This window comes from Pseudophryne corroboree, chromosome 6 (assembly GCF_028390025.1).
Source record: "Pseudophryne corroboree isolate aPseCor3 chromosome 6, aPseCor3.hap2, whole genome shotgun sequence".
Lineage (NCBI taxonomy): Eukaryota > Metazoa > Chordata > Amphibia > Anura > Myobatrachidae > Pseudophryne > Pseudophryne corroboree.
Window position 1 is genome coordinate 328,062,423 of NC_086449.1, and position 16,545 is coordinate 328,078,967.

The 16,545-nt window shown below is 46.6% G+C and overlaps 1 protein-coding gene across 4 annotated transcripts in view; it reads left to right on the forward strand.

Annotated features, from left to right (window-relative positions):
* TRIP4 (thyroid hormone receptor interactor 4) overlaps nt 1-16,545 on the forward strand; it is a 177,889-nt gene that overhangs the window by 67,486 nt on the left and 93,858 nt on the right. For all 4 annotated transcript variants that reach the window (XM_063926356.1, XM_063926357.1, XM_063926358.1 and 1 more), the window contains exons 5-6: nt 5,407-5,536; nt 5,975-6,190. In XM_063926356.1, the coding sequence (XP_063782426.1) occupies nt 5,407-5,536; nt 5,975-6,190 (346 nt within the window). The remainder of the gene's footprint in view (nt 1-5,406; nt 5,537-5,974; nt 6,191-16,545) is intronic.

A 16,545-nucleotide genomic window follows, 5' to 3' on the forward strand; every position in this document is an offset into this window, starting at 1 on the left:
GTGACTTCCAGTAGGGCCACACGTTACATGATTGAGGCAATGAAAAATGTTTTACACATTTCTGATAATACGAGTACCACCAAAAAGGGGTATTATGTTCGGTGAGGAAAAACTACCTGTAGTTTTCCTGAATCTGAGAAATTAAATGAGGTGTGTGATGATGCGTGGGTTTCCCCCGATAACAACTGATAATTTCTAAAATGTTATTGGCATTATATCCTTTCCCGCCAGAGGTTAGGGTGCGTTGGGAAACACCCCCTAGGGTGGATAAAGCGCTCACACGCTTGTAAGAACAAGGGCTCTACCCTCTCCTGAGATGGCCGCCCTTAAGGATCCTGCTGATAGAAAGCAGGAGGGTATCCTAAAATGTATTTACACACATACTGGTGTTATACTGCGACCAGCAATCGCCTCAGCCTGGATGTGCAGTGCTGGGTTGGCGTGGTCGGATTCCCTGACTGAAAATATTGATACCCTAGATAGGGACAGTATATTATTGTCTATAGAGCATTTAAAAGATGCATTTCTAGATATGCGTGATGCACAGCGGAATATTTGCCGACTGGCATCAAGTCTAAGTGCGTTGTCCATTTCTGCCAGTAGAGGGTTATGGACACGACAGTGGTCAGGTGAGGCGGAGGTGGCCACGGCAACAGCTGGGAAATCCACGTTTGTACCCCAGGTCGCCTCTCAACATAAGAAGACGCCGTATTATCAGGCGCAGTCCTTTCGTGGGCAAGCGGGCAAAAGACATTTCTGCCCCGTGACAGAGGGAGAGGAAAAAGGCTGCAGAAATCAGCCAGTTCCCAGGAACAGAAGTCCTCTCCCGCCTCTGCCAAGCCCTCAGTATGACGCTGGGGCTTTACAAGCAGAATCAGGCACGGTGGGGGCCCGTCTCAATGAATTTCAGCACGCAGTGGGCTCACTCGCAATTAGACCCCTGGATCCTTCAGGTGATATCTCAGGGGTACAAATTGGAATTCGAGACGTCTCCCCCTCGCCGTTTCCTAAAGTCGGCTTTACCGATGTCTCCCTCTGACAGGGAGGCAGTTTTGGAAGCCATTCACAAGCTGTATTCCCAGCAGGTGATAATCAAGGTACCCCTCCAGCAACAGGGAACGGGGTATTATTCCACACGGTTGTGGTACCGAAGCCGGACGACTCGGTGAGACCGAGTCTAAATCTAAAATCTTGAACACTTACATACGGAGGTTCAAATTCAAGATTGAGTCACTCAGAGCAGTGATTGCGAACCTGGAAGAAGGGGACTACATGATGTCTCGGGACATCAAGGATGCTTACCTTCATGTCCCAATTTACCCTTCTCACCAAGGGTACCTCAGGTTTGTGGTACAGAACTGTCACTATCAGTTTCAGACGCTGCCGTATGGATGGTCCACGGCACCCCGGGTCTTTACCAAGGTAATGGCCGAAATGATGATACTCCTTCGAAGGAAGGGAATTTTAGTTATCCCTTACTTGGACGATTCCCTGATAAGGGTAAGATCCAGGTAACAGTTGGAGGTCGGTGTAGCACTATCTCAGGTAGTGTTGCGGCAGCACGATTGGATTCTCAATATTCCAAAATCACAGCTGATTTCGACGACTCGTCTTCTGTTCCTAGGGATGATCCTGGACACAGTCCAGAAAAAGGTGTTTCTCCCGGAGGAGAAAGTCAGGGAGTTATCCGAGCTAGTCGGGAACCTCCTATAACCGAGCCAAGTCTCAGTACATCAATAAAAGGGTTCTGGGAAAAATGGTGACTTCCTACGAAGCAATCCCATTCGGCAGATTTCACGCAAGAACTTTCCAGTGGGACCTGCTGGACAAATGGTCCGGTTCGCATCTTCAGATGCATCAGCGGATAACCCTGTCACCAAGCACAAGGGTGTCTCTCCTGTGGTGGTTGCAGAGTGCTCATCTTCTAGAGGGCCGCACGACATTCAGGACTGGGTCCTGGTGACCACGGATACCAGCCTGCGAGGCTGGGGAGCAGTCACACAGGGAAGGAATTTCCAGAGCTTATGGTCAAGCCTGGAGACATCACTTCACATAAATATCCTGAAGCTAAGGGCCATTTACAATGCTCTAAGCTCAGCAAGACCTCTGCTTCAAGGTCACCCGGAGTTGATCCATTCGGACAACATCACGACAGTCACCCACGTAAACAGACAGGGTGACACAAGAAGCAGGAGGGCAAGGCAGAAGCTGCAAGGATTCTTCGCTGGGCGGAAAATCATGTGATAGCACTGTCAGCAGTATTCATTCCGGGAGTGGACAACTGGGAAGCAGACTTCCTCAGTAGACACTACCTCCACCCGGGAGAGTGGGGACTTCACCCAGAAGTCTTCCACATGTTTATAAAACTCGACAAGTATTGCGCCAGGTCAAGGGACCCTCAGGCAATAGCTGTAGACGCTCTGGTAACACAGTGGGTGTACCAGTCAGTGTATGTGTTCACTCCTCTGCCTCTCATACCCAAGGTACTGAGAATTATAAGATGGAGAGGAGTAAGCACTATATTCATGGCTCCGGATTGGCCAAGAGGGACTTGGTAACCGGAACTTCAAGAGATGCTCACGGAGGATCCGTGGCCTCTACCTCTAAGAAGGGACCTGCTCCAGCAAGGACCCTGTCTGTTCCAAGACTTACCGCGGCTGCGTTTGACGGCATGGCGGTTGAACGCCGGATCCTGAAGGAAAAAGGCATTCCGGATGAAGTCATTCCTATCCTGATCAAAGCCAGGAAAGATATAACCGCAAAACATTATCACCGCATTTGGCGAAAATATGTTGCGTGGTGCGAGGCCAGTAAGGCCCCGACGGAGGAATTTTTCAACTAGGTCGATTCCTACATTTCCTGCAAACAGAAGTGTCTATGGGCCTGAAATGGGGGTCCATTAAGGTTCAAATTTCGGCCCTGTCAATTTTCTTCCAAAAAGAACTAGCTTCAGTCCCTGAAGTTCAGACGTTTGTGGAAGGGGTACTGTATATACAGCCTCCTTTTGTGCCTCCAGTGGCACCTTGGGATCTAAATGTAGTTTTTGGGTTCCAAAAGTCACATTGGTTTGAACCACTTAAATATGTGGAGGTAAAATATCTCACATGGAAAGTGGTCATGCTGTTGGCCCTGGCCTGGGCCAGGTGCGTGTCAGAATTGGCGGCTTTATCCTGTAAAAGCCCTCATCTGTTTTTCCATTCGGACAGGGCGGAATTGAGGACTTGTCCTCAGTTTCTCCCTAAGGTGGTTTTCAGCGTTTCACCTGAATCAACCTATTGTGGTGCCTGCGGCTACTAGGGACTTGGAGGACTCCAAGTTGCTAGACGTTGTCAGGGCCCTGGAAATATAGGTTTCCAGGACGGCTGGAGTCAGAAAATCTGACTCGTTGTTTATTCTGTATGCACCCAACAAGCTGGGTGCTCCTGCTTCTAAGCAGACTATTGCTCGTTGGATTTGTAGTACAATTCAGCTTGCACATTCTGTGGCAGGCCTGCCACAGCCAAAATCTGTAAAAGCCCATTCAACAAGGAAGGTAGGCTCATCTTGGGCGGCTGCCCGAGGGGTCTCGGCTTTACAACTTTGCCGAGCAGCTACTTGGTCAGGAGCAAATACGTTTGTAAAATTCTACAAATTTGATACCCTGGCTGAGGAGGACCTGGAGTTCTCTCATTTGGTGCTGCAGAGTCATCCGCACTCTCCCGCCCGTTTGGGAGCTTTGGTATAATCCCCATGGTCCTTACGGAGTCCCCAGCATCCACTAGGACGTCAGAGAAAATAAGAATTTACTTACCGATAATTCTATTTCTCGTAGTGCGTAGTGGATGCTGGGCGCCCATCCCAAGTGCGGATTGTCTGCAATACTGGTACATAGTTATTGTTACCAAAAAAATCGGGTTATTGCTGTAGTGAGCCATCTTTTCTAGAGGCTCCTCTGTTATCATGCTGTTAACTGGGTTTAGATCACAAGTTATATGGTGTGATTGGTGTGGCTGGTATGAGTCTTACCCGGGATTCAAAATCCTTCCTTATTGTGTACGCTCGTCCGGGCACAGTATCCTAACTGAGGCTTGGAGGAGGGTCATAGGGGGAGGAGCCAGTGCACACCAGGTAGTTCTAAAGCTTTACTTTTGTGCCCAGTCTCCTGCGGAGCCGCTATTCCCCATGGTCCTTACGGAGTCCCCAGCATCCACTACGGACTACGAGAAATAGAATTATCGGTAAGTAAATTCTTATAATATATATATATATAGATACCGGATAGGGGTATAAGCGACCTGAGGTGTTTGTATGTGACCAAGTGTAATAAATATATAAAAGATATATAAAAATATAATATCAATTTATGTCACAACATTAGGAATAAATTAAAGTACAGTACCAATGAAAAAAATTTTTTTACATATAAAAATTGAAAAAATGAGAGTCCTTTACATAAAATACAGTTCTAAAAAACTGTTTTAAAAAAAGGGAATGGACATATTAAATTCTCAAAATAAAGTGCGGATTGTCTGTGCAAATAAGCTAATCAAATGTGGAAAAATAGCATATAGAGTCTTAACTGATATAGCAGGAGGTCTCTGGGTGAAGGGCTAACGCATTTCGTCTCCAAGACTTCTTCATGAAGACTACCCCATGAAGAAGTCTTGGAGACGAAACGCGTTGGGCCTTCACCCAGAGACCTCCTGCTATATCAGTTAAGACTCTATATGCTATTTTTCCACATTTGATTAGCTTATTTGCACAGACAATCCGCACTTTATTTTGAGAATTTAATATGTCCATTCCCTTTTTTTAAAACAGTTTTTTTAGAACTGTATTTTATGTAAAGGACTAATTTTTTCAATTTTTATATGTAAATTTTTTTTTTCATTGGTACTGTACTTTAATTTATTCCTAATGTTGTGAAATAAATTGATATTATATTTTTATATATCTTTTATATATTTATTACACTTGGTCACTTACAAACACCTCAGGTCGCTTATACCCCTATCCGGTATCCCTATCTTTTGTTTTGCGGCAACTTACCATTGCCGTTTTCTTAGGGGGCAGCTGACGCCCAAATAACTGGGAGTGTTTTTTCTAATTGGGAATCTGTGGTATCACAAGTGGCTTGGCATTCTCTTGCAATTATATATATATATATATATATATATATATATATATTGTAAAAGGCAACACATTTTAGTTACGGAAGTTGGTGTAAAGCTGAAGTTGATTGCGACAACAAAATGAGCAATTACATTAATGTTATAGGACCTTGCTATACTCCTCAGTACCCATACTTCAGCTCTGCAAATGTTGCTTTAGATATGAGTTTCTGAGACTGATTTTGAGCCATTTTAGCATGTAGTAATTTAGTAGTAAGGGTTTTTCCCTTTTTAAAGGTGCTTCTGGTCATTCCAGGTTCTGACTCCTCTTTAAAAATGGATGTCTGTGCTAAGGATCTACTCCCTCGTCAAGAAATGAAGATTAAGGAAGGATTTGAAAAGGCCCTGCAACACCGTGACAAGCTCCTGGAATATGACAAGACTAGGTATGAGATGCAGCTGTATTTCAAGCTGTTTGTTTAAGTAAGTGTGATGTACTCTATCTATGTGTGGGGTGGTCTTCAGTATGCCGACTGTCGGGATCCCGGCGCACAGTATACGACGCCGGAATCCCGACAGCCGACATACCAACACACCAACACTTTTCCTCCCTCGTGGGGATCCACGACTACCCTGGAGGGAGAATAAAATAGCGTGGCCACAGTGTGGCGAGCCTGCAAGGGGCTCATTTGCGCTCGCCATGCTGTTGGTATGCCGGCGATCGGGCTCCCGGCGTCGGTATGCTGGTCGCCGGGAGCCCGGCCGCCGGCATACCATACTACACCCATATGTGTGTGTGTGTGTGTGTGTGTGTGTGTGTGTGTGTGTGTGTGTATATATATATATCTCTTAACTTCTTTTCATTTTGCATATTCACAATACAGTGTACGGCGCACTCATGTAATTGATGATGAGTCTGATTATTTTTCAACGGATTCCAACCAGTGGTTGTCACAGACAGAGCGTGAGGTCCTTCGTAAGAAGGAACAAGAACTGCAAGAGCTGCGTCACACTTCTAGACTCACTCGCAAAGTGACTATAGACTTTGCTGGACGTAAAGTCGTAGAAGATGGAGGAGACCTGGTTGAATATCACAAGCGGTAAGGTTTTTCTCTTTCATGCTGGAGAAGCTGAAGCCATCACTAGGATGGGGTATATTATTTCATGCAATCAAGTGATCGATCTTCAAAAATCTAATTTTAAATTCAAAACTTCCATTTTAATAAAGAATTATTTTTACATTCCAGATATTGAGTCTGTTATGCAGAAAGTTTGAGACTTGGGGTTTTCAGGCTAAGGGGTCTATTCATTTCAAGTCGGAATTCCCGACTTGTCGGAAAAACGGCAGTTTCCGACAATTTAAGGTCGAATCCAGATTCAACCTATTTAATCAAACTGCCATTTATCCGACAAGTCAGAAATTCTGACCTGTCGGAAAACACGTGGATCAGCGGATTAGCCGCGGATTCACGTGTTTTGTCAGATTCGCCAAATCCATCAAGTTTTAGCCCCATTTCCGACGATGTCAATCCGACTTTAAAAAAAAGTCGGATTGCCATTGTCGGGAATGATCATAACCTGTCGGATTTGGCCTCAAATTGAATGCTGAAATATCGGATCCTTTCCATCAGAAAGGATCTGATATCAATTGAATAGACCCCTAAGGGGTTATTCTGTAATGTATTGTACCATGCTAAAAATCTAGTAAAACATCTATCTGTCTGTCTGTCGGTCTATTATGAAGTGTGCTTATTGTAGAGGGAAAACCCGTACACATTAAGTGGAAGTGCTTAGTGATATGCTCATAATAGAGCTTAATATATATATATATATATATATATAAAAAAAAAAAATTAAGGATACCTATATACCCTTAGAATCCTGCCTTTGAATTCCCCATCATAAGCTGTGAAACATTACCTTTTTCTCCATTTGAAATAAGATTGCACTTCTATGGAGAATAAAGAGCCTCACAGAGTTAAAAAGACCATATAAATGGTTGAACTGGTAATGTAAAATAACCTTTCATCAAGAATTACACACCGAATATACATAGTCACCAATGATGGCGTGCAGAGTGCAGTTGGAGATGGCTGCACTTTGTCAGCTGTGTGCCCTACCTCCCACACAATATTAGGGTGCAAAAAGGAAGGGAGGAGTAAGGAATACAATACTTGCCCTGACTCTGCAACTGGTTGTTTGTGTCTAGTAAAGATGAGAAATGGGGAGGGAGTCTCAAAAGGCATGGTGAAATAAAAGGACTAGCTTTAGCTTTTTTTGGGAGAGAGATAAAGTACCAATCAGCTGCGAAGTAATTTTCAAACACAGCCTGAAACATGGCAGTTAGGAGCTGATTGACCGGCACTTTATCTCTGTCCACTTTCCAAGGCTATTCCTCCCCCCTTCCTCCGCTGAGATTTGTGTTGTGATAAAGTGAGTTGTGTGTGAGAAAGATTCCGTAACTTAAGTGCATGCAGCCCACTACTCATTCTTTGTTTCTCTAACGTCCTAGTGGATGCTGGGGACTCCGTAAGGACCATGGGGAATAGCGGGCTCCGCAGGAGACTGGGCACTCTAAAGAAAGATTTAGTACTATCTGGTGTGCACTGGCTCCTCCCTCTATGCCCCTCCTCCAGGCCTCAGTTAGAATCTGTGCCCGGCCAGAGCTGGGTGCTCCTAGTGGGCTCTCCTGAGCTTGCTAGAAAAGAAAGTATTTTGTTAGGTTTTTTATTTTCAGAGAGCTTCTGCTGGCAACAGACTCTCTGCTACGAGGGACTGAGGGGAGAGAAGCGAACCTACTCACGGCAGCTAGGTAGCGCTTCTTAGGCTACTGGACACCATTAGCTCCAGAGGGATCGAACACAGGTACCTAACCTTGATCGTCCGTTCCCGGAGCCGCGCCGCCGTCCCCCTCGCAGAGCCAGAAGAACAGAAGCAGCAGAAGCATGAAGACATCGAAATCGGCGGCTGAAGACTCCTGTCTTCACTTACGGTAGCGCACAGCACTGCAGCTGTGCGCCATTGCTCCCACAGCACACCGCACACTCCGGTCACTGTAGGGTGCAGGGCGCAGGGGGGGGCGCCCTGGGCAGCAATTAAGACACCTTTTGGCAAAATTATACATATATACAGTCAGGCACTGTATATATGTACGAGCCCCCGCCATTATTTTTACACAGAAACGGGACAGTAGCCCGCCGCTGAGGGGGCGGGGCCTTCTTCCTCAGCACTCACCAGCGCCATTTTCTCTCCACAGATCCGCTGAGAGAAGCTCCCCAGGCACTCCCCTGCAATAGAAGAGGGTAAAAAGAGAACGGGGGGGCATATAAATTTGGTGCAAAAACAATATATACAGCAGCTACTGGGTTAACACTAAGTTACTGTGTGATTCCTGGGTCATATAGCGCTGGGGTGTGTGCTGGCATACTCTCTCTCTGTCTCTCCAAAGGGCCTTGTGGGGGAACTGTCTTCAAAAGAGCATCCCCTGTGTGTGTGTGGTGTGTCGGTACGTGTGTGTCGACATGTCTGAGGTAAAAGGCTCCCCTAAGGAGGAGATAGGGAAAATATGTGTGTGAGAGGGTGTCTCCGTCGACAACGCCGACACCTGTTTGGATATGTGTAAGTGCTGAGGTGAATTTATTGCACAAAAGATTAAAGAACAGACAGGAAATCTACCCATGTCTGTCCCTATGTCACAGAGACCTTCAGAGTCTCACAATGCTCACTATCCAAAATAATAAACACTGATATCGACACGGAGTTTGGCTCCAGTGTTGACTACGATAATGCAAAGTTACAGCCAAAATGGCTGAAAGGTATTCAATATATGATTATTGTAATAAGAGGATTTGCATATCACTGATGACTCATTTGTCCCTGACACAAGGGTACACATGTTAAGGGGAAGAAAGCTGAGGTAAAATTCCCTCCTCTCATGAGAAAAAAGAGCGGGAAACTCCAGACAAGAGACTGCAGCTTCACACAAAAAATTCTCAAGCAGTATCCTTTCCCCACTAGGGCCAGGATGTGATGGGAATCTTCCCCTAGGGTGTCCCGTTTGCCCAGAAGGTAGCACTAGCTATTCTCAGGGATCCTGCAGATAGCGTGCACATTCTAGTATACTACTCAGACCGGCGATTGTGTCGGCATGGGTTTAAAGCGCTGTGGCAGCGTGGACAGATACCTTATCAGCAGAGATTGAGACCCTAGTATGCATATAGATATATATATATATATATATATATATATGTGTGTATATATAGAAATATATATATATTAAAGATGCTGTCTTAAGTGATATATATATATATATATATATATATCTATTAAACATGCCCAAAGAGACATGAGTATACTGGGTCCTAGAGTCAAAGCTATGTCGATTTCTGCTTGACGTGTCCTGTAGAATATGCAATGGACAGATGATGCCGACTTAAGAGGCATGTGGAAGGCTGAGGATTGTGTGGAGAAGGGTTCTCGGACCTGGTCTCCACAGCTATAGCTGGTAATTCTGATATTTTGCCTTATATTCCTGCACAGCCTAGGAAAGCACGACATTATCAAATGCAGCCTTTCGAATAAAGAAACAAGAAAGTCCGAGGTGCGTCCTTTCTTGCCAGAGGCGGGGGCAGAGGAAAGAAGCTGCACAACACAGCTAGTTCCCAGGAACAGAAGTCCTCCCCGGCCTCTACAAAAATCCACCGCATGTCGCTGGGGCTCCACAGGCGGAGCTAGGCCCGGTGGGGGCACGCCTTCGTAAGTTCAGCCACAAGAGGGTTCACTCCCTGTTAGATCCCTGGGCAATAGATATTGTGTCTCAGGGATACAAGCTGGACTTTGAGAAGATGCCCCCTCACCGACGGCCCTGCCGGCTTCCCCCCACGAGAGGAAAACAGTGTTAACTGCAATTCATAGATTGTATCTTCAACAGGTGGTGGTCAAGATTTCCCTCCTTCAACAAGGAGGGGGTTATTATTCGACCATGTTGTAGTTCCGAAACCAGACAGTTCGGTAGGACCCATATTGAATTTAAAATCCCTGAACATATACCTGAAAGGGTTCAAGTTCAAGTTGGAATCGCTAAGAGCGGTGATTGCAAGCCTGAAAGGGGAAGATTTTATGGTGACTCGGGACATAAAGGATGCATTCCTTCATGTCCCCATTTATCCACCTCATCAGGCGTACCTCAGAATTGCGGTACGGGATGGTCATTACCAATTTCAAACGTTGCCGTTTGGTCTCTCCACGGCCTTGAGAATATTCACCAAGGTAATGGCGGAAATTATGGTGCTCCTGCGGAAGCAAGGTGTCACTATTATCACGTACTTGGACGATCTCCTCATAAAAGCGAGATCAAGAGAGCAGTTGCTGAACAGCGTATCGCTTTATCCGGAAGTGAAACGGCAACACGGCTGGATTCTATATATTCCAAAGTCGCAGTTGGTTCTTATAGCTCATCTGCCTCTCCTAGGCATGATCCTAGACACAGACCAGAAAAAGGTTTATCTCCCGATAGAGAGAGCTCAGGAGCTCGTGACACTGGTCAGGAATCTATTAAAACTAAAACAGGTGTCAGTGCATCACTGCACTCGAGTCCTGGGAAGGAGGGTGGGATCATACGAGACCATTCCCTTCGGCAGGTTCCATACCTTCCAATGGGACTTACTGGACAAGTGGTCCGGATCACATCTTCGGATGCATCGGTTAATCACCCTATCCCCCAGAGCAAGGGTGTCTCTCCTGTGGTGACTGCAGAGTGCTCACCTTCTCGAAGGTCGCAGATTCGGCATTCAGGACTGGGTCCTGGTGACCACGGATGCAAGCCTCCGAGGGTGGGGGGCAGTCACACAGGGAAGAAATTTCCAAGGGCTGTGGTCAAGGCAGGAGACTTGCCTTCACATCAATATCCTGGAACTAAGGGCCATATACAACGCCCTAAGTCAAGCGGAGACCCTGCTTCGCGACCAACCGGTTCTGATCCAGTCAGACAATATCACCGCAGTGGCTCATGTAAACCGCCAAGGCGGCACAAGGAGCAGGGTGGCGATGGTAGAAGCCACCAGAATTCTTCGCTGGGCGGAGAATCACGTGAGCACACTGTCAGCTGTGTTCATTCCGGGAGTGACAACTGGGAAGCAGTCTTCCTCAGCAGGCACGACCTCCACCCGGGAGAGTGGGGACTTCACCAAGAAGTCTTCACGCAGATTGCAAATCGACGGGAACTGCCACAGGTGGGCATGATGGCGTCCCGCCTCGACAAAAAGCTAAAATGGTATTGCGCCAGGTCAAGGGACCCTCAGGCGATAGCTGTGGACGCACTAGTAACACCGTGGGTGTTCCAGTCGGTCTATGTGTTTCCTCCTCTTCCTCTCATACCAAAGGTGCTGAGAATTGTAAGAAAAAGAGGAGTGAGAACAATACTCATTGTTCCGGATTGGCCATGAAGGACTTGGTACCCGAAACTGCAAGAAATGCTCACAGAGGACCCATGGCCTCTGTCTCTCAGACAGGATCTGTTGCAACAAGGGCCCTGTCTATTCCAAGACTTACCGCGGCTGCGTTTGACGGCATAGCGGAAAAAGGCATTCCGGATGAAGTTATTCCTACACTGATAAAGGCTAGGAAGGACGTGACAGCAAAGCATTATCACCGTATATGGCGAAAATATGTGCTTGGTGTGAGGCCAGGAAGGCCCTACAGAAGAATTCCAGCTGGGTCGATTCCTGCACTTCCTACAGTCAGGAGTGACTATGGGCCTAAAATTAGGGTCCATACAGGTCCAGATTTCGGCCCTATTCATTTTCTTTCAAAGAGAACTGGCTTCACTGCCTGAGGTTCAGACGTTTGTTAAGGGAGTGCTGCATATTCAGCGCCCTTTTGTGCCACCAGTGGCACTTTGGGATCTTAACGTGGTGTTGGGTTTCCTGAAATCCCACTGGTTTGAGCCAGTTAAGACTGTGGAGCTAAAGTATCTCACGTGGAAAGTGGTCATGCTGTTGGCCTTAGCTTCGGCTAGGCGTGTGTCAGAATTGACGGCTTTGTCATGTAAAAGCCCCTATCTCGTTTTCCAGATGGACAGGGCAGAATTGCGGTCTCGTCCGCAATTTCTGCAAAAGGTGGTGTCATCTTTTCATTTGAACCAACCTATTGTGGTGCCTGCTGCTACTTGTGACTTGGAAGATTCCAAGTTGCTTGACGGCTTTGAAGAATTATGTAACCAGAACGGCTGGGGTCAGGAAGACTGACTCGCTGTTTATCCTGTATGCATCCAACAAAGTGGGTGCTCCTGCTTCAAAGCAAGCTATTGCTCGCTGGATCTGTAACACGATTCAGCAGGTTCATTCTGCATCTGGATTGCCGCATCCAAAATCAGTGAAAGCCCATTCCACAAGGAAGGTGGGCTCTTTTTGGGCGGCTGCCCGAGGGGTCTCGGCATTACAGCTTTGCCGAGCTGCTACTTGGTCGGGTTCAAACACATTTGCAAAGTTCTACAAGTTTGATACCCTGGCTGAGGAGGACCTTGTGTTTGCCCATTCGGTGCTGCAGAGTCATCCGCACTCTCCCGCCCGTTTGGGAGCTTTGGTATAATCCCCATGGTCCTTACGGAGTCCCCAGCATCCACTAGGACGTTAGAGAAAATAAGATATTACTCACCGGTAAATCTATTTCTCGTAGTCCGTAGTGGATGCTGGGCGCCCGTCCCAAGTGCGGACTTCTTCTGCAATACTGGTATATAGTTATTGCTTAACAAAGGGTTATGGTTATGTAGCATCGGTTGAGTGATGCTCAGTTGTTGTTCATACTGTTAACTGGGTAAGTTTATCACAAGTTGTACAGTGTGATTGGTGTGGCTGGTATGAGTCTTACCCTGGATTCCAAAATCCTTTCCTTGTAATGTCAGCTCTTCCGGGCACAGTTTCCTTAACTGAGGTCTGGAGGAGGGGCATAGAGGGAGGAGCCAGTGCACACCAGATAGTACTAAATCTTTCTTTAGAGTGCCCAGTCTCCTGCGGAGCCCGCTATTCCCCATGGTCCTTACGGAGTCCCCAGCATCCACTACGGACTACGAGAAATAGATTTACCGGTGAGTAATATCTTATTTTTTGTGCACAGACTTATCCCTTAACCCCTTTCCACTGATTCATCAGTGTTTCTTACAATGTAAAGGTTCCTTCTTTCACATCACGGACTGCCTCTTGGGCAGTGTAGCAAGGCACGTAAGCTGAGGAATGATTTCGTTTTTGGTCCATACATTTACAACATTTTACAGGTTTAATGTGTTTGTAGCTAATGACACCAGCTTTGTACGTAAGATGTTGCATTCTGCAATTCTGTGAGCAAACAATCCTGATGAGGCATCTCTGGGACGTCCCCAGGGTTCAATGTCCTCCAGTGGGATAATGGAGAGAACTTACCATACTATCACTTTAAACTTGGACACTCATGAATTATTATTAGACAATAAAACTTAACCTTTAATTCTTATATTAAAATAATGTGACTGGACAACATAATACATCAGAAAGATTCTTATACAGTTGCAAAGTACCTTGTATACTTTCAGCTTATTTTACATAATTCATTCCACATAGAAAATGTAAAATAAGATTATTATTAATTATAACTATTTATTGCATTTGACTCTCCCTGGGAAACAGTGTTGCAACTCGCTAATATATCTTTTTGTACATTACTGAAAAGGATCTGAGTGGTAAGCTAGAGACCTCCAGCTGTATGGGAGGCCCCGGAATTCTTGTACTCAGCATCAGTTCATATATGACAGCAGTCATTTGATTTACAAACTTTATATAACATTGGTGCAGCATCTGAATTTATGGCCACGTATGTGACTTCAGTGGTGACCCTGACCTGAGTCGATATTTGTTCAATAATGGCAATATAAAACTCTGTGGGTTACCTTTAAATTGTATATCTTCCTATTACTCTTTTTCCATAAATCCTTAAGTTTCACACAATTCAGCTTTTTAGCACCTTTTTCTCTAACGTCCTAGAGGATGCTGGGACTTCATAAGGACCATGGGGATAGACGGGCTCCGCAGGAGACATGGGCACTTTAAGAAAGACTTTGGATCTGGGTGTGCACTGGCTCCTCCCTCTATGCCCCTCCTCCAGACCTCAGTTTGATACTGTGCCCAGTGGAGACTGGGTGCTTTCAGGGAGCTCTCCTGAGTTTCCTGTAAAAGAAAGTATTTTAGTTAGGTTTTTTATTTTCAGGGAGCCTGCTGGCAACAGGCTCCCTGCATCGAGGGACTGAGGAGAGAGAAACAGACCCACTTCTCTGAGTTTCAGAGCTCTGTTTCTTAGGCTACTGGACACCATTAGCTCCAGAGGTATCGGAACGCAGGTCTCACCCTCGCAGTCCATCCCGGAGCCGCGCCGCCGTCCTCCTCGCAGAGCCGGAAGAAAGAAGCCGGGTATGTGAGGAAAAGACTTCAGAGGCGGCAGAAGACACCTTGATCTTCATAGAGGTAACGCACAGCAGTGAAGCGGTGCGCCATTGCTCCCATTCACCTCACACACTTCGGTCACTGTAAGGGTGCAGGGGGGGGCGCCATGGGCAGCAATAAACACCTCCTGTGGCAAATACACATATATACATGTACAGCTGGGCACTGTACATGTATAAAAAGAGCCCCCGCCATGTTATTAGAAAATTTGAGCGGGACAGAAGCCCGCCGCCGAGGGGCGGGGCTTCTCCCTCAGCACTCACCAGCGCCATTTTTTCTCCACAGCACCGCTGAGAGGAAGCTCCCCGGACTCTCCCCTGCTTGACACACGGTGAAAGAGGGTTTTAAAGTAGAGGGGGGGGGGGGGCACATATTTGGCGCATATACATGATATAAAAGCGCTACTGGGTAAACATTCTGTGTTTTTTCCTGGGTCATATAGCGCTGGGGTGTGTGCTGGCATACTCTCTCTCTGTCTCTCCAAAGGGCCTGGTGGGGAACCTGTCTTCAGAAAAGAGCTTCCCTGTGTGTGTGTGGTGTGTCGGTACGCGTGTGTCGACATGTCTGAGGTTGAAGGCTCACCTGAGGAGGAGGGGGAGTGTATGAATATTAGGTCTCCGTCTGCAGCGCCGACACCTGACTGGATGGATATGTGGAATGTTTTAAGCGCTAATGTTAATTTATTGCACAAAAGATTAGACAAAGCTGAAGCTAGGGTACAGTCAGGGAGCCAACCCATGTCTGTCCCAATGTCGCCGGGACCTTCGGGGTCTCGGAAGCGCCCACTATCCCAAATAGTTGACACACGGATTCAGACTCCAGTGTCGACTACAATGATGCAAAATTGCAGCCAAGGGTGGTTAAATGTATTCGATATATGATTATCGCAATTAAAGATGTTTTGCATATTACTGAGGAACCCCCTGTCCCTGACACGAGTACACATGTATAAGGGAAAGAAACCTGAGGTCACTTTTCCCTCTTCACATGAGCTGAACGAGTTATGCGAAAAAGCGTGGGAAACTCCAGACAAAAAACTGCAGATTCCCAAAAGGATTCTAACAGCATATCCTTTCCCGTCACAGGACAGAATACGATGGGAATCCTCCCCTAGGGTAGACAAAGCTTTGACACGCTTATCAAAAAAGTTAGCGCTCCCATCCCAAGATACGGCTACCCTCAAGGATCCTGCTGACCGCAAGCAGGAGGTTACCTTGAAGTCCATTTACACACATTCTGGTACGTTACTCAGGCCGACAATTGCGTCAGCCTGGGTTTGTAGTGCTGTAGCAGCATGGACAGATTCTTTAACAGCGGATATTGAGACCCTTGATAAGGATACCATTTTAATGACCCTAGGGCATATAAAAGATGATGTCTTATATATGAGGGATGCTCAAAGAGACATTAGTTTACTGGGTTCCAGAATAAACGCTATGTCCATTTCTGCTAGGCGAGTCTTATGGACCCGACAGTGGACGGGGGATGCCGACTCAAAGAGGCATATGGAGTTTTTGCCTTACAAGGGTGAGGAATTGTTTGGAGAGGGCCTCTCGGACCACGTCTCCACAGCTACGGCAGGTAAATCGAATTTCTCTAACGTCCTAGTGGATGCTGGGGACTCCGTAAGGACCATGGGGAATAGATGGGCTCCGCAGGAGACAGGGAAAGAATTAGGACTACTGGTGTGCACTGGCTCCTCCCTCTATGCCCCTCCTCCAGACTTCAGTTAGAATCTGTGCCCGGACGGAGCTGGGTGCATTTTAGTGAGCTCTCCTGAGCTTGCTAATAAGAAAGTATTTTAGTTAGGTTTTTTATTTTCAGAGAGCTTCTGCTGGCAACAGACTCTCTGCTACGTGGGACTGAGGGGAGAGAAGCAAACCTACTAACTGCGGCTAGGTTGCGCTTCTTAGGCTACTGGACACCATTAGCTCCAGAGGGATCGAACACAGGAACTTAACCTTGGTCGTCCGTTCCCGGAGCCGCGC